The sequence below is a fragment of the Lynx rufus genome, unplaced genomic scaffold (genome assembly GCF_022079265.1).
Source record: "Lynx rufus isolate CCGP_SWC_20201006 ecotype Redwood Valley unplaced genomic scaffold, mLynRuf1.p SCAF_22, whole genome shotgun sequence".
In the NCBI taxonomy this organism is placed as follows: domain Eukaryota; kingdom Metazoa; phylum Chordata; class Mammalia; order Carnivora; family Felidae; genus Lynx; species Lynx rufus.
The window spans coordinates 15,302,901-15,328,218 of NW_025814837.1; the positions used below are offsets into that span (position 1 = coordinate 15,302,901).

At 35.3% G+C, this 25,318-nt stretch overlaps 1 protein-coding gene across 5 annotated transcripts in view; it reads left to right on the plus strand.

Annotated features, from left to right (window-relative positions):
- The window catches only part of SS18 (SS18 subunit of BAF chromatin remodeling complex), an 88,773-nt gene extending 72,613 nt beyond the window's left edge, over nucleotides 1-16,160 (plus strand). For all 5 annotated transcript variants that reach the window (XM_047086925.1, XM_047086926.1, XM_047086921.1 and 2 more), the window contains one exon: nucleotides 14,385-16,160. In XM_047086925.1, coding sequence (XP_046942881.1) covers nucleotides 14,385-14,411 — 27 coding nt within the window. In that variant the 3' untranslated portion in view covers nucleotides 14,412-16,160. The remainder of the gene's footprint in view (nucleotides 1-14,384) is intronic.
- Nucleotides 16,161-25,318: the final 9,158 nt, after the last annotated feature.

Genomic DNA, 25,318 nt, shown 5'->3' on the forward strand with positions numbered 1-25,318 from the left:
GTCTGGTGATAGTTTATTGTGCTTTTCATTTTCATGTCCTAAAGGACAAGTGATAATGACTTATCTTCTCATGTGCTTATTTTTCCATCTATGTATCTTCTCTGAAATGTCTGTTCAAATCTTTTGCTTATTAAAAAAAAATTCAGTCCCTTATTTTCTTATTGAATATTGAGAGGTCTCTGTATATTGTACATACAAATCCTTTATCAGATATATAATTTGCAAATATTTTTCTGCAGTCTGTTGCTTCTCTTTTCATTGTTTCAACATTTTTTTTGAAGACAGGAACTTTAACATTTTTATGAAGTCGAATTTATCAATTTTGTCTTTTATGGATCATGCTTTTGGTTTTATGTGTGGGAAATCTTCACTTAACCCAGAGTCACAAATATTTTCTCTTAATGCTTTCTTCTAGAAGCCTTATATTTTTAAAAAATTTAATTTAATTTTATACTTTATTTTTGGCAGGGGCGGGGGGGAACATGAGCAGGGGAGGGGCAGAGAGAGAGGGAGAAAGAGAATCCCAAGCAGGCTCTGTCTGCACTGTCAGCGCAGAGTCCAGCACGGAACTTGATCTCGCAGATCAGGACCTGAGCTGCAATCAAGAGTTGGGTGCTTAACTGATTGAGCCACCCAGGCATCCCTAGAAGCCTTATATTTTTAGGCTTTACATTTAAGTCTATAATCCATTTTGAGTTAATTTTTCTATGAAGCACGAATTGAAGTTTGCATCTTATTTTTTCAAATGGATAGCTGATTTTCTCAACACTATTTGTTGAAAAGATTAGCCTTTCTTTACTGAGTTGTCTTTGAACCTTTGCTGAAAATCATAAATATGTCTTTCTGGACTGACCTATTTCTCTGTCTTTATGTCAATACCATGCTGTCTTTATTACTATAGTTTTACAGTAAGTTTTGAAATCGGGTGTTAGTTTTTCAGCTTTAACTTTTGCAAAATTGTTTAGGCATTTGGGTTTTTGCATTTCCATACGATTTTTATAATCAGCTTGTCAATTTCTACAAAAAGCCTACAGATATTTTGATGGGAATTGCCTTACACGTATAGATTTGCAGAGAGTTGTATCTTAACAAGAGGTCAGTGAGTATCCATCCTATGAGCATGGCATATGTCCCTTTAAATTTTTTTTTCAGCAGTGTTACATAGTTTTCAGCATACAGGTCTTAACATAGGTTTTGTCAGATTTATCTCTAGGTATTTTTATATTCTTGATACTATTGTAAATTTTTTAAAATTTTAATTTACAATTGTTAATTGCTGGTTGTATAAAAGTACAGTTTGTTTTTTTATATTGATATTTTACCAGAACTGTAATATTAACTCACTTATTATTTCTAGTAGTTTTTTTGTAGATTGTCAGAATTTCCACATAGAAATCATGTGTGTGGAAAAAGACTTATTTTTTCCTTTACAATCTGAATGCTCCGCTTTTCTCCCCTTAATCTAACCTCACCTTAAAACCTTTAACACAATGTTGAATATAAATAGTGAGAGTGGACATCTTTTGTCTTACTCCTGCTCTTAGGGGGTTAACAGTCGGCCTTTCAGCCTTACATGAGATGTGTAGGGTTTGTGTGGATATCCTTTATCAGATAGAACTTGTTGCTTGTATTCCTAGTTTGCTGCAAATTTTTATCAGGAATGAATACTGAAATTTGTCAAATGATTTTTCCATATCTTTTGAAGGAATCATAGCTTTCCTTTTTAAATTTAGTATGTTAAATAATATTCTTTGATTTTCAAGTTTTAAATCAATCTTGCGTAGCTAGGATAAACTATGTATTATCCTTTTTATATGTTATTAGAGCTGATCAGCTAAAATTTTGTTAACAGTTTTTGCATCTATGAGGGATATTGGACTCTAGTTTTCTTTTAATGCCTTTATCTGGTTTTGTTATCAAAATAACAAAATATTTTGTTATCAAAATATCAAATAGCTTCATAAAGTGAGTTGGGAAGAAATGATCCCTTTTCAGTTTTCTTGAAGGATGTGGATGAAATCAGTATTATTCCTTCTAAAATGTTTGGTGCAATTCACTAGTGAAGCTGTTTGGACCTGGATTTTCTTTGCAGGAAGGTTTTTAATTACAAATTTATTTTCTTTATTAGACATAAGGTATTCAGGTTATCTGTTTCTTCTTGAAGAGATGTTTCTATTTGTTAAGGGATTTGTCCATTTCATTTGTTTTGTTGATTTCTTTTTTATCCTTTTAGTATCTCTAGTATCAGTAGTGATACTACCTCTTTCATTTCTGATATTGGGAATGTGTATCTTCTCTTCTCTCTTTTTTTCCCCCAGTTAATCTGCCTAGCAGTTTTTATGTACTTTATTGATCTTCTCAGAGAGAGCCAGCTTTTGGTTTTATAGATTCCCTCCCCCCACCCCATCCCCATTTGTTTTTCTGTTTCCTTGATTTCTGCCCTCTTATTATTTCTTTACTTCTGCTGGCTTTGGGTTTCATTTGCTCTTCTTTTCTGGTTTCTTGAGGTAATAGCTGAATTCTCATTGATTTAAGAACTGCCCCACTTCCTAATATAGATGTTTATTGCTATAAATTCCCCTCTAAGTACTTCTTATGTTGCAGCCCACAAATTTGTGTATATTATGTTCTTATTTTCAGTCAGTTGAAAATATTTCCTGAGTTTGCTTCTGATTTCTTCTTTGATCCAAGTGTTATTTAAAAGTATGTAATTTACTTTTTAAATATTTGGAGATTTTCCAGATATTTTTCTGTAACTTATTTCTCGTTTAATTCCATCCTCATGATAGAACATACTTAATGTGACTTGAATTCTTCCACATTTATTGAGACTTACTTTATGGCCCAGAATCTGGTCTGTGAGGATGTTCTATAAATGTCAGATCAAGTTGGTTGATAGTGTTATTCAAGTCCCCTATATCTTCACTGATTTTCTTTCTACTCTATTAGTTATTGGGAAAAATATTTTAAATCTCTGGCTATAATTTGTGTTTGTCTATTTTTCCTTGCAGTTCTTTCCATTTTGCTTCATGTATCTTTTTTTTTTTTTTTTTTTGAGAGAGAGCAAGCATGAGTTGGGGAGGGGCAGAGGAGAGGGAGAGAGAATCCAAAGCAGGCTCCACGCCCAGTGTGGAACCTGACACAGGGCTCTATCTCACAACCCTGAAACCTTGACCTGAGTCAAAATCAAGAGTCAGATGCTTAACTGACTGAGCCACCCAGGTGCCCCTGCTTCATATATCTGAATGCTACCTTCTTAAGGTTTACACATTTTTAGGATTTTTATGTGTTGATTAATGTACTCCTTTTACTATTATGAAAAAACTTCCTTTATCCTTGATAGTATTCTTTGCTCTGAGGTCTTTTTGTCTGATATTAATATAGCCACGCTAACTTTGTTTGGATTAGTGATAGAATTATAAATCTTTTTTATCCTTTAATTTCTTTTTTAAAGATTTTATTTTTAAGTAATGTCTACATCCAACATGGGGCTAGAACTTAACAACCCTGAGATCAAGAGTTGCATGCGCTACCAACTGAGCTAGGCAGGCACTCCTTATCCCTTTTTTTGAACATATTTGTGTTTTTATGTTTGAGTTGTATTTCATGAAGGCAGCATTTGTCAGGTCCTTCTTTTTTATTCAATCTGACAATCTCTGCCTTTTAATGGAGGGGCTTTGAACGTTATGTTTTATGTAATTATGAATATGGTTGTATCTGTCATCTTGATTTTTTTTTATTGTTCTTTATTCTCCATTTCTTTTTCTGTCTTATTTTGAACAATTTTTTTCTGCTTTTAAAAAACATTTTTTTATAGATTTTATTTATGTATTTATGTATTTATTTATTTATTTATTTAAGTTTATTTTGAGAGTGTGAGTGGAGGAGGGGGAGGGGAGAGAATCCCAAGCAGGCTCTGTGCTGTCATTCCATAGCCCAATGCGGGACTCAATCCCATGAACCATGGGATTATGACTTGAGCCAAAACCAAGAGTCAGACTCTTAACCAATAGAGCCACCCAGGCTCCCCAGAAAACCATCTTTATTGATTAATTCATGAACTTCAATTCACTTAACATTTTAGAGTGTACTATTAAATGGGATTTCTTTTTCCAGTATAGTCATTTATCTCTAAACACCCAGCCCTGGGAAACAGGTAGTTTACTTTCAGTCTGTATAGATTTTCCTATTCTGGATGTTTCACATAAATGGAATCATGCAACATGTGATGTTTTGTGATTGGCTCTTTTTACTTAGCATAATGTTTTTAAGGTTCATCCATTTTGTAACATATTTTAAGTGATGTTATACCACCTTATGTATAGTATGAACCATTTCAATAGTTTACTTTCATTTTTTCCTTTTCAACTTTCTGTTAATGTTATAAATTTTACTTGTACATATGTTATAAACTATATAGTACATGGAATTTTTTTGTTTTTTAAAAAGCAGTTATCCTTTAAAGATATTTCAGTAATAAGAAAAAATCTTACATATTTACTCATGTAGTTACTATGTCTGGTGCTCTTCACTCCTATGGTGGATTCATTTCACTCCTATGGTGGATTCATAGTTCCATCTGGTATCATTTTCCTTTTCCTGAAAGACTTTGTTTTAATGTGTATTGTAATGCAGGTCTTCAGCTTATGTATGTTCAAGAAGGTGTTTATTTCTCTTCCATTATTGGAAAATATTTATTCTAGGTATAGAATCCTAGGTTGACAGGATTTTTTTTTTTTTTTTTGGCTGTTTTTTACGATTTTCCCTTTGTGAAATTATCTGTTTTTTATGCTTGGGGTTCATATAGCTTCTTGGATTTATGGCTTCATGGTTTTTGATCAAATTTGGAAACATTCTGACCAAGTAGTTTTCCTGTCTCTTACCTCTATATCCCTTTCTGTCCTTTTCAATTATGTGCATATTTGATTGCTTAAAGTTGTGCCATAGTACACTGATCCTCTATTTTTTATTTTCCCTTTTTTTCTGTTTTGTTTTGGGTAGTTTCTCTTGCTATATCTTAAAGTTCATTGATGTTTTCCTATTCATTTTTTATCTGCTTTTAATCCATTCCCGGGTATTTTTCATCTCAGACATTGTATTTTTCATCTCTAGAATTTCAAGTTGGGTTTTTTAAATAGGATTTCAGTTTAGGGCCTTTTTATATCTTCCATGTCTCTGCCTAAATTTTTGAACATATGGAATACAAGTATGATGACTATTTTAATATCCTTCTCTGATAATTCTTAACATCTGGGTCTCTTTTGATTAATTGTTTGTTTTTTTCCTTCTCATTATGGGTCATTTTCCTCATCCTCTGAATGCATGATTATGTTTCATTTTATGTCAGAAACTGTGAATAACACTTTTACTTCGTTGGGTGATAGATAACGTATGTCTTCTTAGAAATATACTGGAGCTTTGTTTTAGGATACAGGTAAGTAACTTAGACACAGCTTGATCTTATGAGGATTGCTTTTAAGGTTTGTTAGGCAGGACCAGAGCAGTGTTTAGTCCTGGGCTAAGTATTTCTACTACTGAGGTAAAATCTTTTTGAGTACTCCACCCAGGCCCTTGAATTGTAAGGTGTTTCACTCTGGCTGGTGGGAATAAGCACTATTTCTTTATGAATGCCAAATATTGTTTCCCCTAATCCTTGCGGTTGGTATTTTTCCTTGCATACATTTGCATATCAGTACTATGCTGAATACTCAAGAGAATTCCTCTTCAGATTTCCACAGTTCTCTCTCTCTGCATTTCTTTCCTTTCTGGTACTTGATCCTGTGAACTCTATCTCCTGTTCTCTTTCCAGACTCTAAGCTTTATTTCTCTAACTCAGACTCAGCCTTAGTTTCACTCCACACACTGCAGTGTAGAGACTCTCAGTGCAGTAAAACATACAGAGGGCTCACCTCATTTGTTCCTAGTTTCTCAGATTGGTGTCCTTTGTTACCTTGTGTCCTGAATAGGATTATTTCATATGTGTTGAGTGGTTTTTGGTTGTTTCATGCTGGAGGTCCATCTTGACTGGAAACATATTTTAATTCTTGTTTTAAATTTATTTTGAGAGACAGAGAAGAGCATGCATGTGTGCGCATGCTTGAGCTGGGGAGGGGCAGAAAGAGAGGGAGAGAGAATCCGAAGCAGGCTCTGTGCTGTCAGTGCAGAGCCTAATGCAGGGCTTGATCCCGTGAACTGTGAGATCATAACCTGAGCTGACATCAGAGTTGGACACTTAACTGATTTAGCCACCCAGGTGCCCCATGTTTTAATATTTTTTTAAAATAGACTTTCTTTTTTTGAGGAGTTTTAGGTTCACAGCAAAATGTAGCAGAAAGTACAGAGAGTTTTCATATATGGGCATAACCTATATATGTATAGCCTCTCCTGCTGTCAATATCCCACACCAAAGTGCTCTATTTGTTATAGTCAGTGAACCTACATCAAGAGATCTTTATCACCCCAAGCCCATAGTGTACGTTAGAGTTCACTCTTGGTGTTGTACATTATATGGGTTTTGATAAATGTATAATGACATATATCCACCATTATAGTATCATGCAGAATAGTTTCATTGCCCTAAAATTCCTCTGCTCCCTCTATTCATCTCTCTTTCCTCCCTAATCCCTGGCAACCAGTGATCTCTTCATATTTTTACCTTTTCCAGAATGTCATGTACTTGGAATCAGGTAGTATGTAGCCTTTTCATTTCACTGGCATTTCACTTAATAATATGCATTTAAGGACTTTTTGTGGCTTGATAGCATATTTCTTTTTAGGGCTGAGTAATATTCCATTGTCTGGGTGTACCACAGTTTGTTTATCCATCCATTTACTCAGAGACATCTTGGTTGCTTCTAAATTTTGGCAATTATGAATAAAACTGTAAACTTCCGTATGCAGGTTTTTGTGTGGGCATAAATTTCAACTCATTTCCATAAATACCAAGGAGCATGGTTGCTGGATGATATGGTAAGAGTCTTTTCGTTTTGTGAGAAACTGCCAAACTGTCTTCCATAGTGACTACCATTTTGCATTCTCAGCAGCAATTATTGAGAGTTTCTGTCTTTCCACATCCTTGCCAGTATTTGGTGTTGTTAGTGTTCAGGATCTTGGCGATTTGAATAGGTGTGTAGTGGTATCTCATTATTAGAATTTGCGTTTCTGTAAATGACATGATGTGGACATCTTTTCGTATCCACTTACTTGCCACCTTTATATCTTTAGTCAGGTGTCAGTTCAGGTCTTGGACCATTTTTTAATTGGGTTGTTTGTTTTCTTATTGTTGAATTTTAAGAATTCTTTGTATATTTTGGGGAACAGTCCTTATTAGATGTGTCATTTGCAAATATTGTATTGCCTTCATGGCTTGCCTTCTCATTCTCTTGCTCTGTCTTCTGTAGAGTCGAATATTTTACTTTTAATGAAGTCCATCTTACCAGTTATTTTTTTCATGGATTGTGCCTTTGGTGTTGTATCTGAAAAGTCATTACCAAATTCCAGAGTCATCTAAGTTTTCATCTATGTTATCTTCTAGGAGTTTTACTCTTTTGTATTTTACATTTAGGTCTAGGATCCAATTTGAGTTCATTTTTGTGAAGGGTGTAAGATCTGTGTCTTGAGTCATGCACGTGGATGTCCAGTTATTCTAATGCTGTTGAAAAGACTATCTTTGCTCCATTGTATTACCTTTGCTTCTTTGCCAAAGATCAGTTTATTATATTTATATGGGTTGATATCTGGGCTCTCTGTAATGTTTCATTGATCTACTTTTCTGTTCTTTCACCAATACCACACTGTCTTGGTTGCTGAGACTTTATAGTAAGTCTTGAAGTCGGAAGTATCAGTCCTCTGGCTTTGTTCTTCTTCAATACTGTGTGGCTGTTTTCTTTTCTGGGTCTTATACTTCTTGTACTGTAAACTTCAGGATCAATGTGTCAGTAACCACAAATAACACTGGAATTTTGATTGGGATTTTGTTGAATCTTTAGATCAAGTGAGGAAGAATTGACATTTTAATAATGTTGATTTTCCTATCCATAAATATGGGACATTTCTTCATTTGTTTGGTTCTTTTTGATTTTTTTGCATCACTTTCTTAGTTTACCTCATATGTATCTTATACATATTTTGTTAGATTTGTATCTGATTTTCATTTTTGGGGGTGCTGACATAAATGGTACTGTTTTTAATTTCAAATTCCACTTGTTCATTGCTGGTATATAGGTAAATGATTGATTTTTATATATTAACCTTGTATCCTATGATCCTTGCTTATTTTTTTTTCAACGTTTTTTATTTATTTTGGGACAGAGAGAGACAGAGCATGAACGGGGGAGGGGCAGAGAGAGAGGGAGACACAGAATCGGAAACAGGCTCCAGGCTCCGAGCCATCAGCCCAGAGCCCGATGCGGGGCTCGAACTCATGGACCGCGAGATCGTGACCTGGCTGAAGTCGGACGCTTAACCGACTGCGCCACCCAGGCGCCCCGATCCTTGCTTATTAGTTTCAGAAGATTTTTTTTGTTGATTCTTTGGGGTTTTCTACTTAGATGATCATGTCATCTGCATATCTTTATTTCTTTCCCTTATTGCATAACCCAGGAATTCCAGTATAGTGGTGTAAAAGTGTGGTGAGAGGGGACATCCTTGCCTTGTTCCTCATTTTAGTCGGGAAGTTTCATTAATTATGTTACATGTTTAAATTTTTCAACATAGCATGTATCTCCATTGACAGATTATATATTACGTATTTCATGCTCCCTTCCCCTAGAATGTCAGTCCTTTAAAGACAGCACCATGTCTATTTTTTTGTCACTTTTGAGTTTCCATCACCTAGTAGAACATCTCAAGTAGTCAGTAGATATTGATAAATAAAGTATAAGTAAGTGAGTAAATAAGGCCTTTACTTCCTAAACATGGATGGTGCTCATAAGAATACAGAAAGAGGTCGCCTGGGTGGCTCAGTGGATTAAGGATCCCACTCTTGGTCTCAGGGTCATGAGTTTATTAAGCCCTGTGTTGGACTCCTTGCTGGGCGTGAAGCCTACTGAAAGAAAGGAATGGAAGGGAAGAGAGAGAGGAGAGGGAGGGATCCCTAAAAAGTACTGTGACAGAATAATTTTAAGATTTATTTGATTAGATGAATAAAAGAAATTTTGGGGCGCCTGGGTGGCTCAGTCGGTTGAGCGTCCCAACTTCAGCTCAGGTTATGATTTCACCATTTGTGGATTTCAGCCCTGCATTGGGCTCTGTACTGACAGCTCGGAGCCTGGAGCCTACTTCAGATTCTGTGTCTCCCTCTCTCTCTGTCCCTGCCCCGCTCACACTCTTGTTTGTCACTCTCTCTCTCAAAAATAAATAAGCATTCAAAAACATTTAAAAGGAAGAAATTTAAAGATGATTGGTATTGTTCAGGTTTCTAGCCTAGAGACTCTTCATTCAATATACTCTCCCTAGATAATCTCATTTACTCACATGGTTTCAGTTTAGCATGCTGTTGACTCCTAGATCTCTATTTCCAGTCTGACTCTTGCTTCTCAAAATCAGATGCCTACTGGACATCTCCACTTAGATGTATCATAAGTATATCAATGTAGCATAAGCAAAACAAATTCATAATTTTTCTACCCAAACTTAACTCCTCCTTTCTATATTCTCTATCAAAGAAGAGAGGTATTATCATTAAGTTAGAATGCCAGGTGCCATATTTGATATTTAAGTCTTCCTCCCTCTCTCCATCTTATACATGACAGAATCTTGTTAATCCTCCTTCCAGTTCTCTGTAACCACTGCCTTATCTTAGTTGAGACCATCAACATCTCCTACCTTCATCACGGCAGGATCCTTCCACTCTGTTGTCTTTCTTTCTCATTATTTCTTTACACTCTAATCAGAGGAATTTTGTAATTAAAAAAAAAAATTTGAAAAAGCAGACATAGAGAAACTGAGGTTTAGAGAGTTGTAGTGACTTACCCAAGATGACAGAGCCAAGAAGTGGTACAGCTGGGTGGCAAATTCTGAGTGACTAGAACCTGTACTGACTAGAACTCACTTTCATAGGCTGTCTCCAGCAATGTCAGTTCTTGAGTAATCCAAAGAGCGTTTTCAGGTTTTTCTTCTGTAATAACTTTTTCAGGTGGAGAGTATGATCACTCTTCCTTGTCAGGTGAGAAAATCGAGGAAAGGAGGATAGGTAACTTTCTCAAGGGCAAGAAGCTGTTAAGTAGTGGAGTTCATACTAGTTCATGTTAAGTAGTGGAAATTGGTTTCTGGCTCCCAAACCCATACTTTTAACCCTAGAATTTGCTAATGGTTGCAGATATACAGTATACTTTTTTGGCCTTGCTTGTGGTTTGATTTGATTCCAGCAGTGGGATCAAGTGTGGGTCAACTTACTTAATTTCTCAGTGCAACTTCTTCATTTATAAAGTGGAGATAATATTTACTGTATAGGTTATAGATGGACACAAAGCATTTATTAGTGTCTGACACACCAAGGTGTGTATAAGGTGTTAGTTATTGAGATATATTAAGAGTTAGCTATTATTAATAGTAGCCAGACTTATTTCTGTTAGTCCACGTTCTGTATTACCAAGTAATTACTAGCTTCTGCTTCTCATTATTGTATATTCCTTTTTTACTCCCTACTTGCCTCAGCATTCTTTACCCGTTTTTCCGTCATACCTTTGCTTTAGTTACTCCTTTATTTGAAATACCCCTTTTTCTTTTCTCTGCTATTCATATTTTTACTATTTTCTTAACGTTTCTACATTCTCTGAAATGTTTTTCTAATTATTTTAGCTGTGTTAACCTTTTCATTTCTTTTTTTTCTTTTAGTTTACTTATTTTGAGAGAGAGAACATGAGTGGAGGAGGGGCAGAGAGAGAGAGAGAGAGGGAGAGAGAGGAGAATCCCAAGCAGGCTCCACGCGTCAGCACAGAGCCTGATACAGGGCTTGAACTCACGAACTGTGAGATCATGACCTGAGCTGAAATCAAGAGTTGGATGTTTAACCAGCTGAGCCACCCAGGCGCCCCTAATCTTTTCGTTTCTGAACTCTATAGAACTTCTATCATTGTACTTTATTTATTTCTAAGTTTTACCTTCCCTGTTTTTCAAATTTATTATGGTGATGAGCATATAATAGTTGCTCAGTAAATGTTTGTAATTGGTTGAATAAAGTATTTGGCATACATTATTGAAGAAGTCTTATAAATTAGTGTCAGGCACTCTTCAGTACTTGGGGTATAAGGATGGCTAAGACCTCACTACTGTCAAGTAATTCATAATATAGTAGATAAATTATAGCTTATATTTATATAGCTTATATATAAGAACTTATATATAAGTTCTTAACCTCTCTTTTGCTTTCACATGATTCATAATATGTGCAATCACTTTCATCATTAATACTTCATTACACACATTGACTAGGGGAGCTCTTCCCTCCAGCATTGAGGCTTGCTTATTTATGATACCTTATAATTTTTAAAATGTCCTTTCTTATTTAAGTGCCCTAACAAACTGATGAGGTAGGAATTAATGTCACCATGAATGGAAAGAAAATTAAGATCTAGAGATGGAGATGTTAGTGGTCTTACCTTTTAAGTGAAGAAACTGAGTCTCAAAGAGCATTTTTAGACTCAGAAAGTTAACAATAGAGTTGGGACTTAGATTATCTAAATACTATGATGAGTTAAGCAATTGAATAAGACGTTCCTAGATGCTAAGCATTGACTGCCTAGTTCTTATTCTAAACTTTGTATTATAGGAATCTTTATACAAATACAAAAGAGAGGATATCATGGATCCCTGTATACCTACCAACCAATTTCAGCAATTATCAACATTTTGCTAATGTTGCTTTTTATACCTCCCATGCTACCTTTTTCTTTTAAGAGTTTTTTTTAATTTTTTTTTTAAACGTTTATTTATTTTTGAGACAGAGAGAGACAGTGCATGAACGGGGGAGGGCCTGAGAGAGAGGGAGACACAGAATCCGAAGCAGGCTCCAGGTTCTGAGCTGTCAGCACAGAGCCTGACATGGGGCTCGAACTCACGGACCGTGAGATCATGACCTGAACCGAAGTCGGACGCTTAACTGACTTAGCCACCCAGGCGCCCCTCTTTTAAGAGTATTTTGAAACAAATTTTAGATTTGATATTCTACCCATAAATATTTCTTTTTTTTTTTTATTTTTTTTAAATTTTTTTTTTCAACGTTTATTTATTTTTGGGACAGAGAGAGACAGAGCATGAACGGGGGAGGGGCAGAGAGAGAGGGAGACACAGAATCGGAAACAGGCTCCAGGCTCTGAGCCATCAGCCCAGAGCCCGACGCGGGGCTCGAACTCACGGACCGCGAGATCGTGACCTGGCTGAAGTCGGACGCTTAACTGACTGCGCCACCCAGGCGCCCCTACCCATAAATATTTCAAGATGAGCACTAACTTTAAATTTTGCTGAATATAACTATAGGAAGTACATTAATATTTTTAAAATACTTAACTCTCTTTATAGTGCATGATTCCATTAGATACAGAGTGGCATTCAAGAGATTTTCAAATATATCTTCTTCTTTAGAAACATAAACTTTTAGGGTACTATCCTAAGGTATAGAAGTAGTTTATTTCTAGAATACATTCTCTTTTTTTTAATTTTTAAAAAACATTTTATTTATTTTTTATTTTTTTAAATTTACATCCAAGTTAGCATATAGTACAATAATGATTTCAGGAGTAGATTCCAGTGATTCATCCCCTATATAACACCCAGTGCTCATCCCAGCAAGTGTCTTCTTTAATGCCCCTCACCCATTTAGCCCATCCCCCTACCCACAACCCCTCCAGAAACCCTCAGTTTGTTCTCTGTATTTAAGAGTCTCTTATGTTTTGTCCCTGTTTTTATGTTGTATTTTATATACATTATATTTTGCTTCCCTTCCCTTGTGTTTGGTATCTTACATTCTACGTACGAGTGAAGTCATAGGATATTTGTCTTTCCCTGACTAAGTTTGCTTAGCATAACACCCTCTAGTTCCATCCATTTTTAATTTATTTATTTTGAGAGAGAGCAGCATGAGTGGGAGAGGGACAGAGAGAAAAGGAGAGCGAGAATCCCAAGCAGGCTCTGAGCTGTCAGCGCACGGAGCCTGACACGGGGCTCTGTCTCTTGAAACCGTGAGATCGTGACCTGAGCTGAAATCAAGAGTCAGACTGAGCCCCTAGAATACTTTCTTGAAATGAAATAATTAATGTGACTTGGAAGGGGAAATTTAGCCAAAGGAAACAATTAGCTGATTATGTGCTTCCTATGAGTACTGTTTTTGGAGAATAGGTGCTTTTATGAGCATCTCTTTTAAACACAGTTAAGAAATCTTTTTAAAGTAGGTTCTCTTCTACCTTTCTTCTTCCTTTTCAAGGAGGAGATGTTCCTTCTCTTCTCCAAAATCTAACCCTACCATGTTTTTTTACCTCCCTTGTAGAATTCTACCTCATTTATCACTTCTTTTTATCTGTCCTCTTTTTTTCTCTTCTGTCCTGTCAGCCCACAGGCTCAAGTTTACCTTATTAAAAGCAACAAAAACAAGGGGCACCTGGGTGGTTCAATTGGTTAAGCGTCTGTCTTTGGCTCAGGTCATGATCTCACTGTTGTGTGGATTTGAGCCCTGTGTCAGGCTCTGTGCTGACAGCTCAGAGCCTGGAGCCTGCTTCTAATTCTGTGTCTCCCTCTCTCTCTGTCCCTCCCCCACCCCTACTCTCTGTCTCTCAAAAATAAATAAACATTAAAAAATTTTTTTTAAAAAATGAAACACACTTCTCTTGACTTTATGTACCAGCTGCCTGTCTGAATGCCTTTGCTGACATTTTGTTGGCCTCAGGGAAAAGCCAAGCTTCTTCAGTATGGATGGAAGGTTCTTTTCCCTTTATCTCCCAGGTGCCTTTCCATCCCTGCTACTTATTACAGGTGCCATTGATGTTAATTCATAATAGTAATTATAGTAAGGTAAACAGTTACAAAGTTGTTACACTAACACATAATTAATACACAGTACATAACCACACCAGGATTCAGAACCAGAACTTCTCATTCATTCTTGCTCAGTAGAGTTCCAACAAAATTCACTAAACATTTAAATTCCTACTATGTGACAGGTACTATTCTAGGTTCAAAGGCTCTGAAATCCATTTGCAATTGAATGTAATATCAGGAGCAATTACAGAGATACTGTGTACTAAATATATAACAATTTCTGTTTGTTGTTGATAAAGTTGCTTTTGTAGTATGACAGTGTTAAGATTTATTTATAATTTTCTATGCTAAACTGTTATGGTCAAATTATGGTCAAATCATTATCTAATTGCATTTTTAAATTTATCTTTTAGGGACAGTATGGAAATTACCAGCAGTGAAAAAGTACTTACATTCCAATAGCCAGTATCTATTAGCAGCCATATTGTCACCTCAGCACTGTGGACACCTCTGTGTGAAGAGATCCTTCCATTCCATCTAGTTTTTGGAAAAACCTTGTGGATAAGTGGCTGTTTCATCAGTAAGCAGCCTTTGTGGCTTAGTTGTAACAAGGCTTTAGTAGCTAAAAAATACTCTTGATTTCACATTTCTACTCTAGATGGCAACATTGGACAGAAAATACAATGACATAACCAATTTGCAATGATTTGGGAACTGTGTTTCAAATGGACTGTTACAGACTGAAAGGTGTGAACAGCTTTGTATGTTTATGAAGGTTAAGGGAATTTAATACTTTTCCACAGATTCTTTTGTAAGGGGATGAGGGAAATGTACACTTTTTACAGCAGCAATATTTTGTATATTATGTTTATTTCATGTGAATATGCAAGGCGGTACACTACGCATTGGACAGAATCAGAAATCCTCTGTTGATGTGGATTGGAGCATGGTGGATGCTTGATTGTGTGGGTCTCAAAATGGTGTACTATAAAAGATAAAGGTGAGGGAGAAGACAAAGCACACCATATGTCCACTGTTACGTTCTTTAGAGGAAATTCAGATCCCTTTTATCTGTGAGATAATCAAGGGCACTGTGATAGTTTTGAGTAAAAAGACATTTTTTAAAAGCTTTCCAGTTTTGTGGATTAAAACCTTTTTATAAAGATCATTTATAATACAGTTTTAAAATGTGAGGCAATAAGAATTACTTCATGTGGGATCTGAGGAATCTAGGTAGCAGTTTCATGTAAATGAAGTGGTAATTCTCTCCTAAAATAGCAATAACTGAAAATGGAAGTGTTAATTTTACTTTCTTTGAATAATCAGGGAACTTAGTGAATAATATCAAAGCATTTTTTAAATGGTATCAAAGAAGAGTCAACACTGATCCAGTAAGTTTATTTTTTAACATTAGAAGGATAATTGGTTTATAAAATAGAATAGTTCAGAAGACTTTACAAACCTTTATTTCAACTTTCTTCACTGGAAATAATGCCATTTATAAAAGGACACATTTAAGTTTTTCCCTTTTTTATGTTGGTTCATATAACACAAAGAGATGTTTAGGAAAATGCTTATTGATGAGGTTTATTCTGATCTGTATTAAAAGCATAAAGGTTGCAGTCTAGATCACTTTGTTAGCATGGCATATTTAATCATATTTGAGACTGTCCTGTGCCTGATTATTTTAGGTAAATTCAGGGATATTGCATTGGGCAGGAAATCATGCATTGTGAAGTTTATAACCACAATTATTTAAGCATAATCTGAAAACATCTAGCCCAAAGGTAAGTTGCTATTTTCATCATAGTTGCCTATGCCCAGGGAATAAGATGTATTCTTTATAATTGAATTGGTTTTTCCCACTTCTAACTGGAAACAAAACAGAAGGGGTGCCATAAATTTGAATAAGCAAAATGTACTGTTCTCAATATACTGTAATCAAAAGGAATTTTAATGTGTTTCTGTGTGTGTATGAGAGAGAGCGTGTGTGTTTTAAGGTCAGAATAGAATTTTTTCAACTTGGTCAGTAGAAAATGGACATCAAGTTTGAACAGATAAAGCATGGACAGCCTTATTGTGATTGAAAATGCTTATAGGTTCTGTGCCAATTTTCCACCACTGTGTACTTTGTTGCTATTTAAAACTGTATCAACTCTAACGGAAGAATAAATTATTTGTGATTTTAATTTTCTCATTTGTTTCTTTAAATTAGATCTCTTTGACTCTCTTGTTTTGTCTGGAGACTTTGCTGTGGGTTTTTTATATAAGTTAGTCTAGTATAAGCAGACTATATTTGTATTCTAGGACTTTATCAAAATTCTCTTGCCATGCCCAAGTTAATTAGAATTAACTGTTCAGTAATCAGCATGTTGTGTGGGCTGTTTGTTACAGAATTCTTTCTCTGAAAATGAAGTCCATGAGGCTATAATCAAGATGACTGAATTAGATAAATGAGTTGAGGAGACAAAATTGTACTGAACCCAACCTGGTGTAGATCTGTTATCTCATTGGAAATAAGCTCAACTGACATTAAGAAATAATTTGTCTTGCCAACCCATCTTCTGTTGTCTTATTCTCCTTTTAATGGAAACTAAAATTGCAATTTTAATAAGCAGAATTTCCTCCAGGACTTTCTTCCTAGAGACTAGTGCATTTGCAAGGTTTAATTGTTTTATAACAGTCCTATTTCATAAAAGTTTTTAATTGGTGGTGACAAAAATTACCGTACTCCTTCGATGCCTAGTAAGAAGAGTAACTTTACCAGGAGCTTTCTACCAAATTTGACATCTCCATATAGACTATATTTCCTAAAACTGAAGTTATTATTTTAGCGAAATGTATTATAATGAAGAAATATCATACCATCCTATAAAATTCTAGAAACACAATTTTGCTAAGTAAAGAGCATGGTGATCATTGATCAACATTTAATAATATTCAGTTATACTAGTTTAGTTGTTTAAGAATATCTTATTATTCTGTAGAGTTGTGATGGTACATTGTTTTTGGCACATATTTTTAACTTTTTAAATGGAATATTCAAACATATGCCAAAGTAGAGAGTATGTTATGACAAGCCCCATGGACCAGTGACTTAACTTAGGTTACTGGCTAACTTAGGAAGCCATGGCTAATCTTGTGTTGTCTCTACTTCAACTCAGAAATGGAAGCAAATACTACATCCTTGAATTATTTCACTAAGTACCTCTAAATAAGGAACAGCTCACCCTTGAGCAACATGGGTTTGAACTGCATGAGTCCATCTACTTACATGTGGATTCTTTTGATAGATATAAATCTATTTTCTCTTCTTTATGATTTTCTTAACATTTTCTCTAGCTTCCTTTATTGTAAGAATATAGTATATAATACATACACAAAATATAATCAACTGTTCATGTTATTGATAAGGCTTCTGGTCAACAGTAGGCTATTAGTAGTTAAGTTGTTGGTGAGTCAAAAGTTATACATGGATCTTTGACTATGTTAAGGGGTTGGTGCCCTTAACCCCTTTGTTGTTCAAGGGTCAACTGTACTCTTTTAAAAACACCTTGCTACTAGAACTCTTCCTGCTCTTGAAATTTTTTAATTTCACTATTAATTAGAAACCATCTCAAAACTTGTATTAATAAATCACTGCTTTTTCTTTCATTTAAAAAAATCATTTGTGGGGTGCCTGAGCCTGACCAGCTCAGGTCATGATCTCATGGATTGTGGATTCAAGCCCCACATTGGGCTCTGTGCTGACAGCTCAGCTCAGAGCCTGGATCCTGCTTTGGATTTGGTGTCTCCCTCTCTCTCTGGCCCTCCCCCACACTCTTTCTCCCCCACTAGAAAAAAAAAATGAAAGCTCTAAACCTTACAGTGTACAGTCAATTTTAGAAAAACAAGCAAAAAAACTCACATTTTTAAAATAAATTTGCAAGTTAGGGAAGTTGCAAGAAGCTATGAAATTGAATATGTAAAATCTTAAACCTTTAATACAGTGAAAGATATCATAACCTAAGTTAAAAAAAGACTGAATATGTGTAATATATAGAAGACATAGGATTAATATTTGGATATGGCGCTATATATCTTTCTCAAACATAAACAAAAAATAAAATTTTTTAATAAAAAAATTATGTTAAATAATTAAGTCAGCAAAAATAGATTACACAAAAAGTAAACATGCTCCATAATTTAATCTTTTAAAGGTAATAGCTGTAAAAAGTTTGATATATTTCTTCCAGCTTGATTATACACACATAAGCCAACATCTGTTAATTGTTTTGTCTCTTTCAACAAAAAGGGAATTATATACTACCTATACTATATTGTAACTTCCTTTTTAAAAATAGTTTTAGAAATATCTCAAATGCTTCCTATTCTGTGTTGTGCCTAATTTTTTACTATTAGGAAAACAAAGCTTTCATAATCGATCTGGTAAGGGTTTGGGTTTTGGTTTTTTGTATGTTTATTGAGATATTTCTATAATGGTAGATTTTAAATATGTTAGGTGTAAGGCTATGTACATTTTTAAAAGTGTCCTCCTAAAAGAGAAAGCCTTGCCAGCAACAGATTATTAGCCTTATTAATTTTTACAATTTTAATAGGCTTTAAAAAGTGTTATCTCGGGGCGTGCCTGAGTGGCTCAGTCAGTTAAGCGTCCGACTTTGGCTCAGGTCATGATCTCACGTTTCGTGAGTTCGAGCCCCGCATCGGGCTCTGGGCTGACAGCTCAGAGCCTGGAGCCCACTTCAGATTCCTTGTCTCTCTCTGTCTGCCCCTCCGCTGCTTGCACTCTGTCTCTCACATTGTCTCAAAAATAAATAATCATTAAAAATTAAAAAAGTGTTATCTCAGGATCTAATTTGAATTACATCTGGTTTATTTGTTAAGTTTGAGTATCTTTTCAAATGCTTAAAGACACTTTATTATTTTGTGCTGTGAAATGCTTCTTAATGTCCCTTCTTCATTTTTCTATTGGGATGTTTATTGTGTAAGAGAGAGGAAATAATATAAACATGTGCACAAATATGTATAATTATATATAGCTCTCTATCCAATATATTAATCCTATGTCTTCTATATATTACACGTCTTCAGGCTGTTCATTATTTAAAAAAAATTTTTAATGTTTTATGATTTATTTTTGAGAGAGAGAGAGAGAGACAAAGCATGAGCAAGGGAGGGGCAGAGATAGAGCAAGACACAGAATCTGAAACAGGCTCCAGGCTCTGAGCTGTCAGCACAGAGTGTGACGTGGGGCTTGAACTCAGTGAACTGCAAGATCATGACCTGAGCCAAAGTCGGACTCTTAACTGACTGAGCCACCCAGGTGCCCCTGTTCATTATTTTTTAACTTAGGTTATGATGTCTTTCACTGTCTTAAAGGTTTAAGATTTTACATATTCAATTTCATAGCTTCTTGCAACCTTCCCTAACTTGTAAATTTATAAAAAAAAAAAATGTTTTATTTTTTGCTTCTGATTTTCAAAAATTGTGCATTGTAAAGTTTAGAGCTTTCATTTTTTTCTCTGTGGATAACTGGTCATTTTAACGTTATGTATCGAATAAACCAACTGATTTGAGATGTCACCATATTCTATTTCCTTAAACACTAATTATAACTAAGCCATGTTTGATTTAATGCCATTTCAAAGACTAGTTAGATTCACTTAAGTACATTTTCATTGGCACAAAGTTGTGGGTTCTTCCCCCCTAGCAAGCTATGTTTTATTGGATAAGAGTTAACTGCAAGAGCATAAACAACAACTGGCTTCTTAACAGTAAGAGAGTTACTGAAATGTGATTTTGGAGAGTTTTGCTTGTTGGAAGTTTTCAAGGTTTTTTGTACCCTACTCATTAATTACCTTCATAGCTGCCCCAAAGTATTTCAGTATTCCAAAAAAGAAATCACTATAAAATCTCGTTTATTTTTAAAACCCCAACTCCCAGAAATAGACAATGCAATATAATTTTCATTAACTCAATAAAGACATATACATACGGTGATCATACAATTTATTACTTAATCTGGGAAACTTTTGATAATGAAGGGAGGATATTATATATACACACATTTATGTACATGTATATACATTGTGCACAGGCATAAAGATGTGTGTATGTGTGGGTTATATACTTGTACATATGTGGATAAACGTGTATATTTTGTATTTTGTCTTTTTCCTGATAGAGATCTATAGTTTAAGACCTTAGATACGTGAATGATACATTTGTTTAGGCTATAATGTTTAACTGTGATAACCTACCAAGAAGTTTCTCATGAAACAGTGCATTAAAAATAATTATTTAATGTTAAAATAGATGAATAAAAAATCCTGAATATTCTGAGAGACTTTTACCATTTTTGATCTGTATTAGAGAATATGGCTTATTCCCTAATATTCTTCTCTCTCTTAAAAAAAGTAATCCCCAAGTTTTGGGTGGGCACATAACTACCTGCCCAGTGACTGCATTTAGTAGCTTCCATTGCAACTAGGTATGGACAGTGACTGTAAGTTCAGCCAGTGGAATGTGAGGTGGAGTGATGTGTTCAGCTTCTAGGTCACATCGTTAAAAATGCGCTCCATTTTCTCTTTCCCACTTCTGAAAGGCTGGAACATGACCTATTAGTGGGGAGTTTTGGCCTTATAGGTAAGAAAAATAATCTGGTAGCACAACAGAAATCCCCTGAATGGCCTCATGAAGCCCATTCTATTGCCTATTGGTGTGGACTCTGACACGAGAGAATCAACCTTTCTGTCTCACTAAGCTTTTTGTGATGGCATCAAAGCCTGTAGTCTAATGTAAGGTCCTGTAGTAGAAGGCCAGTTCACACCACCCTATAGCATGTTCTGTTTGGAGTCATAATTTTTAGGAATGACAAGCCTAGTATACTGTGTGTATGGTGTACTTCACAATCGTTCAGTGACTAATCATTTTTTTAAGTTTATTTATTTATTTTGGAGTCAGGGTCGGGGGGAGGGACCGAGGGAGAGGGAGAGAGAGAATCTTAAGCAGACTCTATTTCCAGCCTGGAGTCCTCTGTGGGGCTCAGTCTCACAACTGTGAGATAATGACCTGAGCCAAAATCAAGAGTCGGACACTTAACCAGCTGAGCCACCCGGGCACCCCAGTGACTAATCATTCTTGACTGATGAAGTAGGGCAAACTATAATTCCTTTAAGATCATCGTCTATTTTCCATCACTTGAATGAACTGAATTCTATATTTGGTAACAAGAGGTTTAGTTAATTTTAAAGTACTGGTAAAAATATACGTCATATATATCATTTTGGCATGTGTGTAGTAATAATTTTATAAATAGTATGTTTTCTAAGTACTTAAATTGAGAATTTTGTTAGGTAGGACTTCGTAAAATCTCTTAGGTTTTTAACTTTATTTTGGCTTCTGCTTCAATTTGTTCTTTGGACTTTTTTCTCTAATGCTTTTTTGTGGTTTCCTTAGTCTTCCGACTTTCACTATATGAAGTATGTACTTTGATTCTAGTTTCCCTGCCAATTTTCTTTTGGAAAAAAAAAAAAAAAAGATGTACCAAAAGCATTTTATTTTTACATTTATTGTGGCTCTCATTATTCAGCTTAGATCAAATATGAAGAATTTTATATCTGTAAGAGATATAACTCTATTACCTGTGGAAGGAGATTTTGGAATAATGGTTAATTTTCATATACTATTTCATACAGATCATCAAATTTTTTACCTTTCAGACTCCTGATCTTAGTAGATTAAAATACTGTTTGTATGTATGAAGGATTTTATCTTCTATCAATATGACTATACTAGGGAATTATTTCTGTTAATGCCTAGTAAATTAAGAGCAAGGAAGTGTGGCTGTGGCTTTCTTTTCAGTACTATTATTCTATCCATAGAAATCCTATTTTCTGTTCATTAATTTCAGTATTCCATTCTTTCCCAAGATCTCACTTCACAGCAAGCTTTCCTACTTCAAGCTCAACATGTTAGTGCTCAGTCCTCATTCCCACATAAACACAACCATTTTGAGAACGTGAACTGATATTAATTACCCCCTTGGCACCAAAAAAGTCAGGATTTCCTGATGCGGCACGCTAATGTAAAATGCATTAGTGCAAACGCTGGCTCCAAGGGGTAATACTCTCTAAATAAACACAGCAATGTTTTTCTTTATTCACGACTCTCAGGCTATTCTGAAAGTCATTCATCTCCATACCCCCCCAAAAGCATTTTGAGTTTTAATAAGTTATAACTGGATTTTCATAAGAAGAAATTGAATTCCACGCTGCAAATCCATGGCATTTAACTCTTTGGTTCTTTGGAATAAAATCTACTTAAATGTTCCAATGATTAAATAGCATTGAACCATAACTTGCAGTAGTTTGTTGGAAGATAACAGTTCATGTTTATTGATTCGTGCCACTAAAAATGTGTCATTTCGACCTAAAGAATGTCACTTAAGGCCAGAAATAATATGTATGGGGTTTTTTTTTTTGTTGTTGTTGTTTGTTTTGGTGCGGGTGTGAGTGTATATGTGAGTTTGAACATTCAGTGTAGACTTCTAGTCAAGTGGAAATTATTTCATGCTTTGATGTACCCTCTCCAAACATACTATTGCTACTACTGTCATTACTACTACTGGGTAAAACAAGTGAGCCAAACCAAAGATGGCCAGGCTCAAATAAGTGAAGATCTAATATGGAACAAAGTGGAATAAAAATGTAAATTGGTGAGCAAGGCCGAAACCATGAACCTCCCGCGTTTGGAGTCTGGAAGCCGGTAGTAGTGTCATTCGACAAATTGGCTCCCATGAAATTGAGATTGAAAGTATTATACGATCAGATCCTGGGGCAAGGTTTACTGCTTGACCTCAGAGGCTAGGATGTGACTCCTCCCTGTTGCTCCCACTTAACAAAAAGTGACTTTAAAAAGCTTGCTGCTATTGACTATTACATAGATCCTTGTTCTGAAGAAGCTGAGCATAATGATGCTGAAAACTACGTATTTAGCTTCTTGATCTGGAGCTAAACTAAGATATTCTGAAGTGTGGTAATTAGGTCTAAAATATTCCTAAAATAATCTTTGTAGGGAAGAGTTCTCAAATGGTTGATCTTGGACTTGGTGCAGGGGCCTCTAGGTATAAGTGGAAGTACAGAAGAAAGGAGGGAAAGAGAAAATTAAAAGACAAAAACCTTCTACTTTAAGCCCATGAAACTAAAATTCTGAAATTTGTCCACAAATCTCTTGGCAGAACATGTATTCCCACCCCACATAAAGTTAACTTTATAGGAGAGTCTGACATTTAAAAAAAAAAGAATGTTAAAGACACTTGAGGAAATAAATCCATTTGCATAGATCCTCAGATATGAAATTATAACGTAAAACTTGGACAAATTAAGAGGTATATTTAAAAACAGAAACCTTATAAGCAAAGAAATATATACATATAGCCATTGAGATAAGCACAATTGGCATAAACTGTAGGCTGGACACAGTTGAAGAAATTTGTGAATTAGATAATAGTGAACAAATTGTTCCATATTTAAAGAGATATGGAAGGGAATGCAGAGTTTTAATAAGGTAGCTTAAGAAGGAAATAGACGGTTGGTAGAAAATCTATATGTAAGAAAATAGAAGTTGGCAGTGTTCCACAATTAAATCTATAAATACTCAGATTATAAATCCACCCTAAGTCCAATCAGGGCAAAAAAAAAATGAATCCATATCCAGAAACAACATGATGGTATTCAGAAAGAAAAAAATAATCTATTAACATAAAAGGCACGATTAGACTGGAAAACTCAGCAACAGTCAAAAGATAGAGGTGTCAAGTGCTGAGGGAAAATAAGGCAGCCTAAATGTTATACCCAGCTAAACTATAATTCTGTAGTGAGGGTAAAATAAATGTTCAGACTTAAAAAGACCAAGAGAGTTTATCATTCAAGTTGTACTTGAGCGAAAAAGAAAACCCAAAAGAAGGTATAGGATTAAAAAAAATTACCTAAAATTTGTCAAATATAGTTATTTTTTTTTCAACGTTTTTATTTATTTTTGGGACAGAGAGAGACAGAGCATGAACGGGGGAGGGGCAGAGAGAGAGGGAGACACAGAATTGGAAACAGGCTCCAGTCTCCGAGCCATCAGCCCAGAGCCTGACGCGGGGCTCGAACTCACGGACCGCGAGATCGTGACCTGGCTGAAGTCGGACGCTTAACCAACTGCGCCACCCAGGCGCCCCTCAAATATAGTTATTTATGGAAAACATAACTTCTCTTTTGGGTGCAAAGAAAAGGTAAAGTTAAGTATGATAGGTTGATTGCATTCATGACCTCAATTCTTTACCCTTCTCTGAATTCATGCCCCTTTGCCATGTGACTTTGCAGTTCCTCTCACTGAAGAGGTGCAGTCAAACTTCTTGTCCCCTTGATTCTGAGTTTGGCTGTGTGACTTGATGTGGCTGGTAGGATATTAGCTGATATGATTCAAAGAGCCTTGTAGAAGCACTGATGCAGTTCTGCTTCCACTCTGTACCTCTGTCTTTGCCATGGAAATTTGCCCAGGCTAACCTGCTAAGGAATGTGAGAAACATATGAGGCAAAACCAAGTCAACACTAGCCAACCCCCAGCCAAGATCAGCAGAGCCACCCAGCCAGCCAGCCAACTGACCACAGGTGCATAAGCAAGTCTAGCCCAGATCAACTAGACTCTGCAGCCTCTTTAGCTAAGTAAATGTTTATTGTGTGTTAACTGATTTGTGTGTGTGTGTCTTTGTTATGCAACACTGTAGCAATAGATAGTTGATATAATAGCAAGATACAAGATAGGAAACATGATGAATGAATTTATAAAGCCCACAAAGGGGCTTTCATGTTCAGGAGAATAATAGAAAGACTGAAAAGCTTTAGGCTTTGTTGGAAAGTTTTCAGGTAAAACTACAAGAGTAATGTTTAAAGTATTAATACAAAAAAATGTACAAGTCATGATTTTAAGAAGAAAATACAATTCAGAAATTTAGGAGCCAGAAAAGAGGAAGAAAAAGAAGGAGCAAGAGAAATAGAGAATATGTACTAATCCAATGGAAGGAAGGAATAAAGGAGTAAAAAGGGGAAAGATAGCAAGAAACTCAAAAAATAATAGGATAGGATTGTATCTAAACATAGCAATAACAGTAAATATAAAGTAAACTTATTTATTAAAAGACGTTAAATTGGGGAGAGGACCCAGCTATATTATTTTTATTAAGGGATATTACTAAAAATAAAAAAAATGGAAAATAGATACAGGTGTGTAAATACCAAAGTAAAGTTTAAAGCAAAAGCATTAGTAGGAACAACGAAGGATCCTAAGTAATAATAAATAG